General features: G+C 42.6%; 1 protein-coding gene across 2 annotated transcripts in view; it reads right to left on the reverse strand.

Moving 5' to 3' along the window:
• Positions 1-17,658, reverse strand: part of SOBP (sine oculis binding protein homolog) — a 160,565-nt gene that overhangs the window by 64,453 nt on the left and 78,454 nt on the right. Inside the window, exon 5 of one of the 2 annotated variants that reach the window (XM_058566520.1) lies at positions 2,491-2,586. The exons of the other annotated variant lie outside the window; for it this stretch is intronic. Coding sequence (XP_058422503.1) covers positions 2,491-2,586 — 96 coding nt within the window. The remainder of the gene's footprint in view (positions 1-2,490; positions 2,587-17,658) is intronic. 2 annotated transcript variants of the gene reach the window in all.

Genomic DNA, 17,658 nt, shown 5'->3' on the forward strand with positions numbered 1-17,658 from the left:
AATAAGTGTAAAGGCACAGATCACAGTTTGGGATTTAAATGGAAAAATCAATACCCTACAGGAAATCTACAGTTGCACAGCAGATTTTTCTATCAGCCAATGCTTTCTTCATCAGTGCCTTCTGATTACACATACTTGTATATTCTAGGCATCAATTTTACTTTGCTTTTGTTTAGGTTACTTAATATTCCTCCCTCTTCCAAAAATCAGAGGCTGGGGGTGCGGGGAGAGGGCAGAGACAATCAACAGTCAATAATAAAGTCAGAAGCAATGTCTCGTCTACCTGGACAGGGCACATTCTGTCAGCACCTATGGCCCAGAGGGTTAGCCTTCCAGTCATGTGTCCTGATCACCTGGGAGCCTAGAAGTAACCTGTGCCCTCAATGCTTTCTGCCTAGAGCCATCGGCATCCTTCACAAGGCTCCCACACTTTCTAAATGCACCACTGCTCTTGCTGCAGCAAACCACGCAAGATGGCAGAACCACCCTTAAGCTAAGAAAGCACTTTGGAGCAGAGCTTGCAATATTCTCTCATGGAGTCTTTTAAAATTTTCTCTAAGCTGCGCTAAGAAAACTCCAAGGACTTCCTATTTCTCACTTAACAATGAACAAGTCTCTTTCATATAGAAGCATAACTTCTCAGGGCTTCATAACCAGCCAAACAGCATTGCTTCTCTTGCAGCTGAAAAAAATTAAATTTCTCTTTGGAGAAATAAGCTGCCTCATTTTTTCTCTTCATTCTCCTTTTTCTTTTATCACAAGAAGGTATGCTGACCAAAATAAAGCATTTCTAACAGTGACTAGAAGGACGAAGATTGTACCAATCTCTCAAAACTACTGCCAATACAATATTGTGTTTAAGCACAGCAATGACTAACCATATATTTTCTCTAAAGATAGCTGGAAAAGATGTTCAAATATCTGTTTTACTTCCTCCAGTATAAATTGACCACAAAGAGGACTCAACCGTGTTCACTTTTCTAATAAATAAAAAAAAAATCAAATATGGCATATTACTTTTAACAATTTCTCTAAAAAGAAGTGAGCTATTCCCAAAAGCATTTTGATACCAAAACACAGCCTAAATGGCCTCTGGATAACCATAGTTATGGAGTGAAGCATTAAAACAGAAATGAATGGAAAGGGTTTCCCTAAAATGGGTAATGCTAGCAGGCCTGGAAGTTTAAAAGCCCAAAGATAAAATATAAGGTGAGTTAAATTTTTAGAAAAAAATGGCATTTGTAAGTAGCGAATTGTGCCTGTGATTGGCTGGTCAAGGAACTACACCCAGAATGAGTAGAGCTATTGTAACCATGCAGAATGTGGAGCAGGAAAAGGAGTTTCTTGCTGTCAACATCTAGCTACTGTGGCTAAAATGGGTAAGAACTGTATTTTTCTCACTTCTCCTGCTCTTTGGACACTTTGTTTTTAATGAACAGTTGGTATCAGAGCTAAGTCCAAAGACGGTTACATGTGGGATTTCCTAACACAGAGACCTGGCAGAGCTGTACTGTATTTGGCCCAAAACTAAACAGAAATGAGACTACCTCAAAATGTAACAACTGAGCATCCTCATTCTCTTTCAGTGTTTTCACTGAGTTGGAGCAAATGTTTTGCTTTAATGCAATTGAAAAGAAAAGAACACTTAGGGACAACATCGCTAGATCCCTCATAAAGCTTCATTTTCAAAAGCAGTGTTTGAATCTCTAAATAAATGACAATTCATTCTCTGTTTACTTTAGGTAAACAGAAAATGCATTGCGGAGCACTCATTTTCAAAAGCTAATCAAGAACATTAGGTCCCAACAGATTCATTTAATAGAAATATAATAGGCATTCCTGCTTGCTTTTCATCTTGTCTCGCTGTAAATGCTAAAATGAACAGCAAATTAACCCTGCGTTGGAACAGAGTCCCTGTCACAGCTGATATGCTCTCTCTCACGACTTGTAAACATTCTCGAATCTTGTCGCTGCTTTGACTTCTACAGAGGAGAGATGAAAATGCCTGATTGAGTTTGGCAAGACAGTGTAGGAATACTTGAATTCTAAAGGGAGTACTGCGTGTCAACTCTGCTATCTTTCCTAGCAGAACAACATATTACCATGTTGCCTCCTAAAATAGTGTACAATTAGGAAGTAGGAGGAGGGCTGGGGGTGAGATTGTTTTCTTTCCAAGCTACATATATCAACTGTCTTTCTCTATATTTTTAACTTTACTAGCCATTCTGCAAATGGATGCTTATAAACTACGATACAAACCAAGCTAATAAAGACAGGGCCATCCAAGCTCTATAATCAGATATAAAAGAGATGCAAACAATTTGAGATTGTATAATTAATATTCAGTGATATCAGAATTAGCATTTAGAACTCTATACAGAAAAACTATAATACTTCATAAATTATGTAATAATGAACAAACCCTTTCAAAAACTGTTTTCACTGTGCTAAAGTAACATTCTAGACTTGTTGTAAGTATGTTATTCTTACAAGTAGTTCGCAGTTATTCTTGAAGGCAAGCCTTGGAGTTTCCTTAGCATAGTGCTGCTGGGGGAAATTTTCAGCATGTCCATCTTCATCTCTAGCCTGAAGGGAAATATAATGGCCTATTTAGGGACTTACAAATAATGGAAGAAAAAAAAAAGCTAAAAGCATAACAGCTCAGATCATTAAACAAACGGGAATCCAGAAATAACAACATCATTAAGAAGTTTGTTTAAATACGCAGTACGCCTTTTAGATATCAAAATTTGGGATTTATTTTTCTTTGCAGAGTTTAGTTTGAACATGCAAATTCATTGTGGTGTAATATTTAAAATGATATGAAGCAAACCAAAATCAAATAATTTTGTTGGAAATGACCACCACTTTAGTCTTCCAGTGGCTTTTGTTGCACATTTCAGATTATATGACATACATACGTGTTTAAACTTCTTGGCATGCTTAAGCAATCTCTAGATAATGCACTTTTAAAAAATTCTAATAGCAAGGCCATAGAAAAGCAATTTGCATAGTTATATTTTGCACTGTAATACTATTAGAGAGAAACTGATTCCCCTCGATTTTTAAATAAAGATCTGAAAGGAGCAATGATCTAGTAAGAACAACGATTCTTCAATCAAATGCAGTAAAAAAAATAGATTTAATTAAGAAGCTGCATTAAAAGTTACTGGTTATTTTGATCTACACTGTTAATTAAGAAAGCTGAAGTTTAAATGGAGACATTAACAGAACCCATTAGCAATACCACTTGCATACAGTCTTCTCTTTCTAATCTCCATCGGTTTCTGGTTTGGAGTCGGAGAGAAGGGAGAGGTAGGTGAAAGGAAGCGTGTCTCTAGCACACTCATTAAACCATTCATTTGGGTGACACTTGCACTCTGCTCTGCTCTCATCTCGTCTTAGCCCTAACTGCTCTCTCTTTCCTGGCCTCCTGAAATTCACAGCTGAGCTGTCTCCCTCACATATGGCTTGCATATAATTATGCATATTCCATTTTGCACTGCATTAAAATGATGAGCTCCTGGCTCCCTGCCAGTTGATTTTAAAAAGCCCAAGTGAAGTAGGAAAAAGGAGAGAAACACAGGGAGAGCCGCACAGGAAGCAGCAGGTAGTTCTGTCTGCTGTCTCTTTAGATAAAATGTATGTCTGGCACCAAGGGAACAGCTGAGAACTACCTGTTGTGATGTATGGATTGAGGGGGAGAAAACAATGAGCATACGTCTGTGGCATAGCGATGACAGCGCTTATGTATTGTTTCTCCTTCAATGGAGTGAAATCTGCCTGCTGACAAGTGTCACTCAGAACTCCTTGGCTAGACTAGGGATTGTCATTTTAGAATGGAATCCATATTTTGTACGTTTTAGAATGTATAGCTTGTCTTTTAATAAAGGCTTCTGCTACTTAATGCTGGGAGGGAACTGGATGGAATTTGGAAGTGGAATGTCATGGGCAATGATATCTGGGTTACAAGACGTTCGTGGGGGAAGAGATTGCTCTGTTTCAGTTTCACTTTTGAGATTTATGAACATCTCTGGGATTTGGTGCCTTTTTATTGTACCTTTTTTTCCTGCCAAATCAGAGTAAAGTAAAAATGCAGTTATGGGTTTGGACTATATGTGACAGAAAAAAGTGTAAGTATTGTTCACATCCAATGGCTATCAAGGCACTGAAACCAGTGATGTTTCTTCTCTCTGCATCAGTTCTACTCTGCAGCTACATCAGGATTTAAGTTAATATAGCCTAATGGGACCCATTTTAAAGTGGAATGTATAAATAAAAGGCAGCTGTAAGAAAGCAGTAAGATGCCAATGGGCAGCGATGCTGTTAGATTCTTCATAACTGAATTGTAAGCCACTCTGTGAGGTACAGGTCTCTTGAAGGCAGGACCACATCTATTTCATCTTTCTTCCTCTGCCATGCCCAGTGCCTTACTTCTAGTTGGTACTTAACAAACATTTAAGTAATGAAAAAAACCCATACATGGATAGTAACTAGACCCTACCATAAACAACTCTGTAGAAAAAGCCACCTCAAAATATGCTAAACTTGGTGGGAGGTTTATTATATTCCTGATGCACTATGATACATATGCTTGGAAACACACTTTGCACATAGTTTACAAGGGCTACTATTTACATATGTATGTCTATATTCAATATATATGTATTTTGTGTATAAATATTCATAAGGTGGAATATGTTTATTATGCATGTTCTATGTATACACATTCATACACACCAGATGCCTGGGGATATTTTCAACATTAGTGGAAAAAATACATTCATTCCATTTACATGTAAGGTGCTCACAATGCTTTTTATGTTTTTAAAGGGCAAAAAAAAAAATCCCATTATCTATGATTTGAATGTGCTTCCTCAAGGGGGCTATAGATTTCACATAAAGCCTCATAATTTATGAGGTTAAATAAAGCAGCAGTGGAAGAGAAAGGAGAGGGGAAGTGAGAGGATTGGAAGTGGAGAGAGAAAGCCAGGAATGTGCTTCTTTATTGAGCTATTTGCCGCTGCATCAAACTCCATGGCTCTGGGAATGGGCTGCCTCTGACAAGCAATCGGATTCGAGAGTCCAAGAAATTCCACCCTCCAGCCATTTGCTGCGTTTCCACCACATGCCGCAGAGATGGAAAGCACACGACGTGCCAGGAGACCCAGCACCATCACCCTCACGTGTGTGCACACAAGCACTCACATACTCTCACCAAAGTAATTCCCTTTGCATTCTGAGGTTTTTTCACATAAAATTTTAAATTATCACTACCAGACTAAGTGAAATTAAGTGCATTCATCTAAGGCAGTTGTTCTCTACTCTGGCTGCATATTAGAATCACCAGGGGTTGGTTTTTAACTTGTTGGTGCCTGACCTCTCCCTCTCCCTCAACTTTCCAAGATTCTGATTTCATTGGTCGAGGGTGGGGCCTGGACATGGGTGACTGTAATGTACAGGCAAGAGCTGAGAACCACTGATCTAAGGAGAGTGCCTATAGAATCAAGAGGAGGCCCTAGGCAGAGTTGGCAGAATGTTCTCTAACCACGTCCCAAGCCCAGTGGAGTGAATCACTATGTAACACTAGGATGATATAGGATGTGGCCCCTGAGATGGGTCTTACTCCAAAGATTCAAGAGATTACATGACCAGCTGCTTGTAGGCAAAAAATTCTCTTTATTTGTTTATTTATTTTTAGTTTCTTGTGTGACAAATAATCTCGAAGGAACTACTATACCACTTCTTAAAAAAGGCCTCCCTGATCCTCTCTAACCAAGTCAAATATCTCCACTCTGCCATCTCTTAGACCTGACACAGGTGCAACCTTACACTGGTTGGTGTGATTTTTGTCTCCTCCACTAGACTGCAAGCATTCTAAGGGCAGCAATGGTGTTTGGTTCCTCACCATTGGGTCTTCAGCCCTAGCCACTGCCTGGTGCACGGTAAGTGCTCCGTAGGAATGAGCTCTATTATCATTCCACAGCTACTGGGTGGCAATGTTAGACAAAATCCAGAGGAACTTCCTTACCCGATGTGTAGAATCCTTTTAGAACATTTTATACCCTCTTATATATTGAAGCCAATGCCTTATTCTGCATCTGCCCCATTTTGGGTGGCAGACAATGGCGTATCAAGGGGCTTGGACAGAGGGAGCCGACGACCCCTGAAGTGAGGGGTGTGTGAACCCTGAAGATGTTCAGAATCACCACTCATGGTAATAACACAAAGCAGACTGACTTTCAGCTGGTTTTGTTATTGCTTTTAAATTCTCTACAGACAATGGCTTCTCTAATTGCCCGTCTTGGGGCAGACGACCCCACCGCTGGCTCTTGGTTTCCACTGGGGCCAGAAGACCTGTGTTGATGACTGACTTTGTTCTGGAGTGACCAGTTCTGACAGAAGGAATGTCAAGACGTTATGATGAACTAACTGTCTCCATGTGTCTTATTTTCAACAGCTTTATTCTGACTAATACACTAGATATTTCTGCCAATGATGGGGAAAAGCAAATAAGAAACTATTTTTTGCATTTTACTACAAATGTGATTATTAGACCAAAGGTACATTTTTGATCTACTATTCTAAGAAGACTTCACTTCTTGCCATAAAATAGAAATAAAAATAAAAATCCTTCAGTTAAACTGCAAGGGGATGTCCCCATGTTGCTGACAGTCATGCATCCGTTTTCGTGTCGTGCCTAGCATCTGAATAAATATTGGATTATGTGAGAAACTTAGACTAATTGCCTCCCTGCTTCAAAACCTCTGGCTTAAACTTTATATTCACCTCTTTTTCCCTGTGAATCATCACTAATTCACTTTTTTATTTGGATTCTTACATCCAGCAAACTTTAGTTCTCTTTCAAAGAATTCACTTCTTCCTTTGGGCAAAGCCTTGGTGCCATGTGCATATTCAAAGAAGACCAGCATTCTTTCTCCTCTAGAGGGCTCCTTTAGAAAATGTGGAACATGCTAAAAACAGCTCCACCGGCCTACCCCGGAAAAGTGAGATGTTTCCAACTCATCCAAAAGGTTAACACTGTTGCCATTTAAGTGGAAAGATAATGAGGCTTCGGAGTTAATACCTTCTGTGATGAATGAGAGTTTACACCTCCGTGTCATTGGGATTTCAGAATTTCTTTTGAAAACAAGGAAAGGTTGTGCCTGGAATCAGAGCTGGGGAGAGTGCTGAAGAGCTTCCAGACTTAGCTTTCCGAAGCTGCAACAGATGTAGCCATGTCAGCTCACACATGTGGTGTCATTACCAGACTTGGGAACACCAAAAATAGTGCATCTCAAAGTTGTGGGAAAAAGTTTCGTGATGAATAGTTGTAGGGAAAAAATTTTATATTTTATAACTAATGTTTTGAACAAGAACTAGTAGAATTTTTTTTCGAATTCAAGCTAAAAGGACAGGAACACCACTTCTGAAAACTCCTGGAATTTCACTTTCTGATATCCCATTTCTGGCCTATCCTTCCTTTCTCAAATGCCTACACACATTCTTTGAGGAAGCTCACACAGCTGTCAGAGGCTGTCTTTCAGGGTCCTGTGAACATCTTTGTGAACTGGACATAAAGGTCAGCCCAGTTTCTTTGCCCCTCGGTGGAGTTCAGCCAGTGCTGGCTCTGGACTGGAGTCATTGCCCAGTTATGACCATCTCCGGGGCCCAACTCCTCATGACTGAATGTCCAGTTCCCTTCTACTGGGTTCCTGCCTTTTACCCCATGTTCTCAGGGTAAAACTAGATTTTGTCTCTCCTCCCCACTTTTTCTGGAAAATTCTTGTGCATCCTTTAAGGCTTTGTTCCGACTGCAGCTCCTTTAGGAAGCCATTCGAGACCTCTTCCCCTTGGTCCTCACTTGGGCCTGTGCCCCTCTCTTCCTGTATATATGTCTACTGCATTGAATTATGACCATTTATGTGTTTGCCTTCCCCACTCATCTTTGAGGTTCTTGAGTGCCTAAACTGTGTTCCATATACCTGCAAATCTCTAGAGCCTCGTCTGGTGCCTGGCATATCATAAGGGCTCCATAAGTGGTGTGAGGGAGTGAATGAATGAATGGGCTTCTATCCTTTAACCCTAGCAATTAGACATTCTGCCTTGCACTCCAGTCCTGAGGGGAGTGTTTTGCCCCTGAATCTCAGGAGTTCTCTCCATACCTGAGTCTCAGCAGGCCTCTGCCGGAGCTCACTCTCTTCCATGCACTTCTGCCCAACACCTGTCCCTCCCACTTGGTTGGACGCTAGGGTCTTAGCCTCACTGCAGCTCTTATACAGATCCTCCTCGACTTATGATTGGGTTACATCCTAATAATCCCATCATAAGTTGAAAATATCATAAGTTGAAAATGTATTTAATATACCTAACCTACCGAACATCACAGCTTAGCCTAGCCTACCTTAAACGCGCTCAGAACACTTATATTAGCCTACAGCTGGGCAAAATCATCTAACACAAAGCCTATTTGATAATAAAGTGTTGAATATTTCATGTAGTTCATTGAACACTATACTGAAAGTGAAAAACAGAATGGTTGGATGGGTGCAACGGTTGTAAGTGTCTCGGTTATTTACCCTCGTGATCGAGTGGCTGACTGGGAGCTGCGGCTCGAAGCCGCTGCCCAGCATCACGACAGAGAATGGTACTGCATACTACTAGCCCAGGAAAAGGTCACAATTCAAAGTATGGTTTCTCCTGAAAGCGTATTGCTTTCATACCATCATAAAGTCGAAAAATCATTAAGTCCAACCATTGTAAGTTGGAGACCATCTGTACTCAGTTTGGACTTCAGCCAATAATCCCTTTGTCCCACATGTTTCTCTCCTCCACCTCCCACCTGGAATGGCCTTCTGGTCTCTGCCTCACAAATTCTCATCCCCAAATGTCCACTCCTGGATTAACCAACCCAGCGCCTTGCTCCCTGTTTCTGATATCTCACCTGGTCAGAGTGACCCAAGTCAGGCTGGCACTCCTTGGTGTAACTCATCTTGGTTATGACTCATGTCTTAGCTTCTCTACCAGATTGAAAACTCCTTGAGGGCAGAGATCATGCATTATGTATGAAGCCCCCAAGCTCGGCAGAGTATCTTGTACAACAAATAACCCTGTAAATATACGTTGAATAGATTCATTAATCCTTTGCTCCTCCTTAAGCCAAGGCCCACCAGTGTTCTGTTTTTCTCCACTCTGAACTGCCTGCCTCTACACATGGAGACCCGTTAAGTATGAGTTGTTTCTATGCAAATATTCAAGTCACTGAATGAGTCACAGAGAATTGCATGGCTCGTGGACAGGATTGCGTGTGCATGCAGCTTGGGTAGAGAGCTTTCTCCTGGACAGAGGACTCCCACCCGGCATTGGGCTCCCCACTCTGGAGATACCCCAGGCCCCCAGAAACATCAGGTCTGGACTTATGCATCTGCTCAATTCACGTTACTACTAATCTTTGCTTCAGGATCCCTTGCCCTCCTTTTCATTAGCTTGTCGTCGAAGATTGACTATTCAAACTGAGAGAGAGACCACTGATTCCTGCAGTGGTGCTGTTTTACTCTGTTCCTTTAAAAAATGTATTTAAGAGACTGGCCTGGTGGCGTAGTGGTTAAGTTCAAGCGCTCCGCTTTGGCAGCCTGGGGTTCGTGGGTTTGGATCCTGGGTGCAGACCACCACACTGCTTATCAAGCCATGCTGTGGCAGGCATCCCACATATAAAGTAGAGGAAGATGGGCACAGATGTTAGCCCAGGGCCACTCTTCCTCAGCAAAAAGAGGAGGATTGGCAATAGATGTTAGCTCAGGGCTAATCTTCACCAAAAAAAAAAACAAAAAACAAAAAACATGTATTTAAATTCCCATTTAGCAAGTAAGCCAAGGGAGAAGCTGTGTCCCCAGCGAAGTTCCTCCTAATTCTCCATCTTCCTCAACTGGCAAGCAGAGCGGCTCTCTCCATACCTCTTCAGGCTCCTCTGACAGCTCACACGTTTCTCACGGATGAGACAGACTTATTTGCTACAGCTATTTTTTCACTCCATGCAAACTTTTATACATATCATAAATTTTTAATATCCAATTTGGAGTCTTCAAAGAATAACGGTAACAAATATGCAACACGAAGATAATGGGAATCGAATCATGTTTATGGCCTCCATGAGCATCTCCTTAAACGACGTCAGGTCAGAGCCACTTGGAGCTGCGAGCGTGTGAGGCTATGGGGCTGATCTCGTGCCTGATTAACGGCTGCCCTTACTCAGGGGCCCTAATGGATTGCATGACAGTTACGGCAACAAATTCCACATCAGCCTGAAATACAGCTACCACTTGGGCTAAAATATATCGTGCTCGTCCCAGCACATTACAGCTGTGTCTGGAATAACCAGAGCAGTTGCTAAGTGGTTCTGAAAATGTCTGTTTTGGCTTTTTATTTTTTAAATCTATTTTTCCTTTATTGGACAATGACCCTTCTGGATTTATCTCGCACTGTTCTTTGTCAGTCACCTGAGTGTCTTTGGGTTATGAATTGTCTTTTCAAAGTGTCCCCAGGTAAAGCCCGGCAGCTGAGGCGTGCGACCCCTTTCTTTTCTATTCTCTGTTAAAGCCACACGGCCGTCACATCCCAGACAGCTACGGATGACCCCAGGATGCCTAATCCATGGTGGATTATCCAGGATCCTTGACTGCTCCCCTCCCCCACCTCCCGCCTCCGCCCACCGCTTGCCTTTGGCTTCTTCACTCACTATTCGTTTGCATCTATTACCCAGGGACCCAGGAGGAGAAACAAAAGGCAGGGAAACACAGATAATTCCACTTTGCTACTGGTTGGCGCCTATAAAATGCTTAAATAATTGGCCTAATCTAGGCATTTCAGGCGGTCCTTTTATGCCTGCTCTCTGAAATCACTAGGCAGAATGGGCTGGACTCAGGGCTTTATCTACAGACCTGATGAGAGACCTGAGAAATCAGAGAAAATGGGAAACAGGCAAGGGCAGGAAGGGGGCTCCAGGACCCCATCTGTGAGGCGAGGAAAGGATCCAGGCTTGATGGCGAAGATTTACTACCCACAGGAAGTCTCTGCGAAATAACCCGGCCTCAAATGGGACTAGGAAACACACTAGAACCAGATGAAGACACTGCTCTGGATAAGATCAGGGATTAACAGTAACAGCTAACCTTCCTACAGCTCCTATGTATGCACCAGACACCGCTCTAAGTGCTTTATATGTATTAACGCCTTTAACACACACACATATATAGACTAAAACAAAAACAAAAACGTAGGAGGTAGGTACTACCATTATCTCCATTTCTTATATGAGGAAATTGGAGCACAGAGAGATTACATAGTTTGCACAAAGTCGCACAGCTAACAAGTGGGAGAACCAGGATTCAGACCCAGGCAGTCTGCCTCCAGAGTCCCCACTCCACACCCTGACAATCTGCTACCTCTCTGCTAGTGGTAAAAAAAAAAAAAAAAAAAAAATCAGTGTGGAATAACTTGAAAATACTGATGTCATTCATTTAAAAACATAGATTATTGGGGCCCGCCCGGTGGCACAAGCGATTAAGTGCGCGTCCTCTGCTGCGGCGGCCCGGGGTTTGTGGGTTCGGATCCCGGGCACGCACCGACGTGCCGTTTGTCAAGCCATGCTGTGGCAGCGTCCCAGATAAAATGGAGAAAGATGGGCATGGATGTTACCCCAGGGCCAGTCTTCCTCAGCAAAAAAGAGGAAGACTTGCAGATGTTAGCTCAGGGCCGATCTTCCTCACACACACAAAAAATTAAAATTAAAAATATAGATTATTTATTAATTATGGGAGGTTTTCACAATTCTTCAGTTTTAGCATTTCAAGATTGAACATACCAAGGAAATTAGGAATGGAGGGTATTTAATGACAAATATAACTGAGGGGGGTGGAGTGGTGTGCACAGAACCTAGGAAAAGAGAGGCAAGAGCAAGCACGAGTCGGTAGGTCCCTGGAACAGCCTGAGGGAGACGGTGCTTCTAAATTTATAAAATTAAACCTGAAAACAAACCAACTTTTTAAACCTGATTCTTATTAAATAAGCTTCGGATTGTTGATTACAACACCTAAGCCCCTCAATTCCAGAAGAATGTCCTACAGAGTTCACTGACCTGTTCAGATCCTTTAGCAATTTCCTTTGTGAATTCCTAAAAGCATTATCAACAGGATCATATTATTTTTTATTTATCCCGTAGATGATGCTGTACAGAGTATAAAGGATGTTTGTGTGTCTTATCTTATGTAGTCCTGGCGCTCTGGTATATAAATGCAGATTGTGATTTTGGTTAACATGAGTCAGTTCATCAAAGCAATGGAGACCCTTGGACAAACTGGGGTAATTGAGTCCCTGGACCTGCCTAGCTGAGAAACCGGCCTGGACCGTGGTGATTCTGCAAAGGTGGAGAGCCACCTTTGCAGAGCAGTTCCCTGGCCTCTGCTCAATACCGCAACACCCTCCACTCCTAGGGATGACTGAGGCAGAGCAACAGTAACGCAGCCCTGATCAGGTCCATGACTAATTAGCTCAGTTGGTGGGAGGACAATTCAAGAGGCTCGGGTCATGGTCCTGGGAGAGTTAGCTTGCTCTGTGCCTGGTCACAGAACACACGCTTCATTGTGACCTGCCACAACACACACATATAGGTCTTGCCAAAGGGGAGGCAGATACCAGAAAACATGTCAGAGGATGTGATAAATCAGTGCACATCTGTCACTACTTCTGGAAGAAATAACTCAAAGGGCATACCCTGGTGATGGTGGTCATGAATAGCTATGAGTCACAAACTGAAACAAATGGTGTCCTTGAATTCATTTCTAACTCTGAGGTCAAGGACTATAAATTCTGAATTAACAGCAATATTTGTCAAAGACTATGATGTCACAATTGTTATCTGTCAGAAAGGTTCAGCTCGCAGACCAACTTGACTTCCTTTTCTCCCACCAGCAACTACAGAAATGCCATAATCAGGATCCAGATATAATGGGGTTGCCTACATCTTCTCTGCAAGGTTCATATGCTAAGCCTCAGTGCACCCCATGCCCTGTGTGCCCATCAACCTGCAAAGCAGACTTGTAGATGCCCCAAAGCTGTTCTCAGTAATCACCCTGTGCTCTTGTCACTAGTTCCCTACCATCTCTGGCTTGGAGCCCCCTTGCATACCACTCCCAGCTTTTGACCCTCACCCTTGACTCTGGCCCTGCCTTGGCCCCTTTGATCTGTGCACTTGACCTGGCTGGAGCTTACAGTCGCTTATGGATGTAGCCACTCTGGTCCTCCACTCTGGACAGCCACAGGAGGGTCACTCTGGTCACTGCTCTGGCCTGGGACAGTTTTACAGACAGCATCCTATAATGGTGCCCCAAATACAATTTATCTTAATGATAAGATATCTTTAGGAAGAAACACAAGCGAGAATGATGCAATGTTGTAAAGATCTAGCACCAGCCTGAACACAAAGAAGAGAGAGCAGGACTGGGAGTAAATCCTGACTGTCACTGGGCACAGTCCACACAAATTTTCTGCCCAGCACAGAGTGATGCTGTGGTTTATGCCAGCAGAGGCAGGCAAAGGAGAAAGACATCTATTTGCTCTGCCCACTCTGGGTCTTTCAGAGTGTGAAGCTAGGATGGGACTTTGAATAGGATGGTCCTGCTGACAGCTTCAATTACAACCCATGTGCCACTTGACCTGTTAACAGAGGCACCATCAGGCTTAAAGAAACAAAGTCTAAATTACCTTGTTTCCAAACCCAGGACCAATCAGCCTCTCTGAGGAGCCAAATGCAGAGATGGCGGCACAGGGGCTTCATAAATAACGATTTCTGCTCAAATGACACTCTCTGGAGTCTTAATTTTAAGTCCCAGCCATTTTGCAGATGATGAATGGAGGTAATAAAAGGTGGGATTGTGGCATGTTTAAATAGTGGATAATCATTTGAGCAGAATTTGACTGGTGTTGAGTGAAGGGCCTGTTGAAGTCAACAGCTCAGAATCAGGTTAAGGTTTATTTTTGGAGGACAACTTCAGTTAACACTTGCTGCTCTGTCACCAAGATTATCATTATTATCATTATTATTATTATTATTGTCATGTGTCATCACTTAACGACAGGGATATGTTCTGAGAAATGTCTCGTTAGGTGATTTCCTCATTGTACGAACATCATAGAGTGTACTTACACAAACCTAGACGGTATAGCCTACTACACACCTAGGCCATATGGTCTCTTATGAGACCACTGTCGTATATTCAGTCCATTGTTGACCAAAATGTCACTATGGGGTGCACGACTATATCACTTCTTCAGGAGTTATATTTTGGAATCAAAGCTCAGGTGACAAAAGACAAAAAGAGACCTGAGTTTCCACATCTTCTCTCTTTTCGCTATAACTGAGAACAAGATGTGGTTTTCCCCTGCACAGTGAGTTGCTCTCCCCCTCTTTTTTCTCCATGCTCTCCCTCACCCAATACTTCTGGTTACCAAAATTCCCAAATTATCCCAGTTCCTCTGTACCCTGGTATCTCAACTGCCCAGTGTGGTTCTAGATATGAGATAACTGGGAGCCCCACTGGAAGGAGGTTCTCAGACCGCAGACTGGACCCCACTGGAGAGAATACCACCACTTCCAGAAACTTCCAACTCAGTGACTGCTTCGTGGAGCCGTCACCATAAAAGAAGAAAACTCAATATAGAAGTCACTTGGCAGTAACATTAAGATTTAACATTTGTTCTGTGCAAGATATCGTGCTAAGAATTTTGCAGACTCCAGCTCATTAAAGCTCCCCAAACCCTTATGAGGTCTATATTACCATTACCACTTCCATTTTGCCAGCAAGGAATCTGAAGTATAAAAGAAGTCAAGTAATTTGACCAAGGTTATAGAGCTGACAAAGACAAAGCTGGGTTCTGAACATAGGTGTGGCCACACCAGGCACAGGCCTTAACCCCCACACCATACTGGCTCTTCCAAGGCAGCACAGTCAGCAGAGGAAGGTGGGCTGACTACGAGCAACTGAAGCTGTAGATATTACCAGAGGGCAGGAAAGTCATAGCTCAAACGCCCCTGTGGGTCCTTGTAGGAGAGAGGGAAATCTTCCCTTCTGGTCTCTTCCCTTCATGTGAAGCGTTGATGCCCAACGCAGCTCAAACGGAGGTAGTCAAGGGAGCGGCACTCCATAAGGTCCTGAGGATCAGTCTACTAGGCCAAAGGCAACACAGGCAACAAGAACATGGCCAAATGCAGAGCAGATCCAAACCCTAAGCCCACCAGGATGGAAGGCAATGGCCTTGCCAAGTATTCTGCACTTGAGGTCTACGACAGAGAAGAGGGAAGGACGGGAGGAGGGGAAGGATGGGAGTACATGTGGAAATGGGAGTGTGCCAAGGGAGTCCTGTAAGTCAGCGGGAAAAACGTTGGATGGAGATGGGGAAGGACACATTCTTGAAGCTGACAGACTTCTCATTAGGGGCCTGCTTACTTTGAAATCCCTCATATATTTCAGTTTCATTTACATTTCCTAGAAATCCTACAAATTATGGGATTCCAACTTGAAAGTGAGAGCCCAAATCTTTCCTTGGGTATCAAGAGATACTGAGACACGTTTTCAAGAGCAAAAGATTCTAAATTCATAAAACTCTTCTGGTGGTTCTTGCCTAATCACAGAACAGAAAACTGTTATGTTTTGAGGTAGAAACTAATAAAAGGGGAATAAGAACTAACACTTGATATAATTATTACTAATATTAGCTTTCCCTTATTAGTAAAAACAAGCAGTGTTTACATGCAATCAAGTGTCCTGGTGTGATAAAGACATTTCATTCACTTCTTTGCCTTAAGAAATGACAGACTTTTGCTTTTGAATCATAAAATGGTTTTGTCCAATTCCATAAACTGTAGTTTGCACTACTCTATATTTATACCAGATCACTGTATGTGGCACTGTGACCCCATAGAAAGCACACAGCAATGACAAGCTCACTTACATAACTTTTTCCTTAGGTTTCATTTATTCATTCATCATTTATTGAGCATCTACCATGTGCCCGGCAGTTGTAGGCAATCAAACAACTAAGCGTCTAAAATTGAATGGCATTAAGCCCACGTGTTCAACACATTTTAATTTTTCAAGTTCATTGATAACAATAAAGCAAATGATCCTTTGCCAAGGTCTAACCATGCACAGTTTAGAGTGTCAAACGTTATACGTTTACATCCTATTTAAAATTTTTAAGTAATTTTTAAGTAATTATAATTTTTAAAAGATAAATAAATGTAAACCACAAAAGTCAAGAAGTAGAAAATATTCTTGTAAGCAGACTAGAATTTTGGGGAAGTAAAAACCAAGAAGAAGTGAGAGCAAATTCTTAAGGGCCAAGGGCCCCATGTGCCATTTGGTTGAGGATGTTAGTACACAAAGGGGCCAGGAGGGCCATTTGGTGCCAATACTGAGCTGAGTTTGATTTCTGGTGCCACCAGTAAAATGGGGGACATAACATCCAGCTCAGAAATCCGTTTCAAGGATTAAATGAAATAATCCATCACATGTCCCACACAATGCCTAGCACAGAGTCAGTGCTCAATAGATGACAGATATTTAAATTCCACAAACAGGCTTTCTTTTCCAAAGAGAAAAACCCAGCTGGCAGGAAGGCAATGGGTACTCACTATCTTTTCTTATCGTTCAAGTCTTGATTAAAATTGAGTTACATGTCACTATGGAGCATGCGCAACAGCCAAAGGCAAATGCCAATCAGGAGACACTGGCAAAAGTGTGAGGACTTTCAGAAATGCATAAACACACCCACTAATCAGGATCCTAACCCTCTACAAATCTGGACACATCGATACTTAATGACCACTTCTGTCTCACGTCTGCCATCTGACCACTCAACTTGCTCCCTGCAAATAAGGCATTGTCTTGTTTACTTTTTCTCTCTTCATCTCCTCTTATGTTTCATGAGTGGCATCTCCATCAAGAAACTTTCCAGGGCCGACCCCGTGGCTTAGCGGTTAAGTGCGTGCGCTCCGCTACTGGCGGCCCAGGTTTGGATCCCAGGCGTGCACCGACGCACCGCTTCTCCGGCCATGCTGAGGTGGCATCCCACATACAGCAACTAGAAGGATGTGCAACTAGGACATACAACTATCTACCGGGGCTTTGGGGAAAAAAAGGAGGAGGATTGGCAATAGATGTTAGCTCAGAGCCGGTCTTCCTCAGCAAAAAGAGGAGGATTAGCATGGATGTTAGCTCAGGGCCGATCTTCCTCACAAAAAAAAAAAGAAAAAGAAAAAGAAACTTTCCACACTGGCTGAGCAGCTCCCATCCACGTAAACATCCTTGGATTCGAGAAGACTGCAATAGGGGCCGCCCCGTGGCGCAGCGGTTAAGGGTGTGCGCTCCACTGCTGGTGGCCTGGGTTCGGATCCCGGGCGTGCACCAACGCACCGCTTGTCAGGCCATGCTGTGGTGGCATCCCACATAAAGTGGAGGAAGACGGGCACGGATGTTAGCTCAAGGCCAGTCTTCCTCAGCAAAAAAGAGGAGGATTGGCATGGATGTTAGCTCAGGACTGATCTTCCTCACAAAAAAAAAAAGGAGACTGCAATATGTTAAATTCTATGCCCTCACCACACTT

Source organism: Diceros bicornis, chromosome 23 (genome assembly GCF_020826845.1).
Source record: "Diceros bicornis minor isolate mBicDic1 chromosome 23, mDicBic1.mat.cur, whole genome shotgun sequence".
In the NCBI taxonomy this organism is placed as follows: domain Eukaryota; kingdom Metazoa; phylum Chordata; class Mammalia; order Perissodactyla; family Rhinocerotidae; genus Diceros; species Diceros bicornis.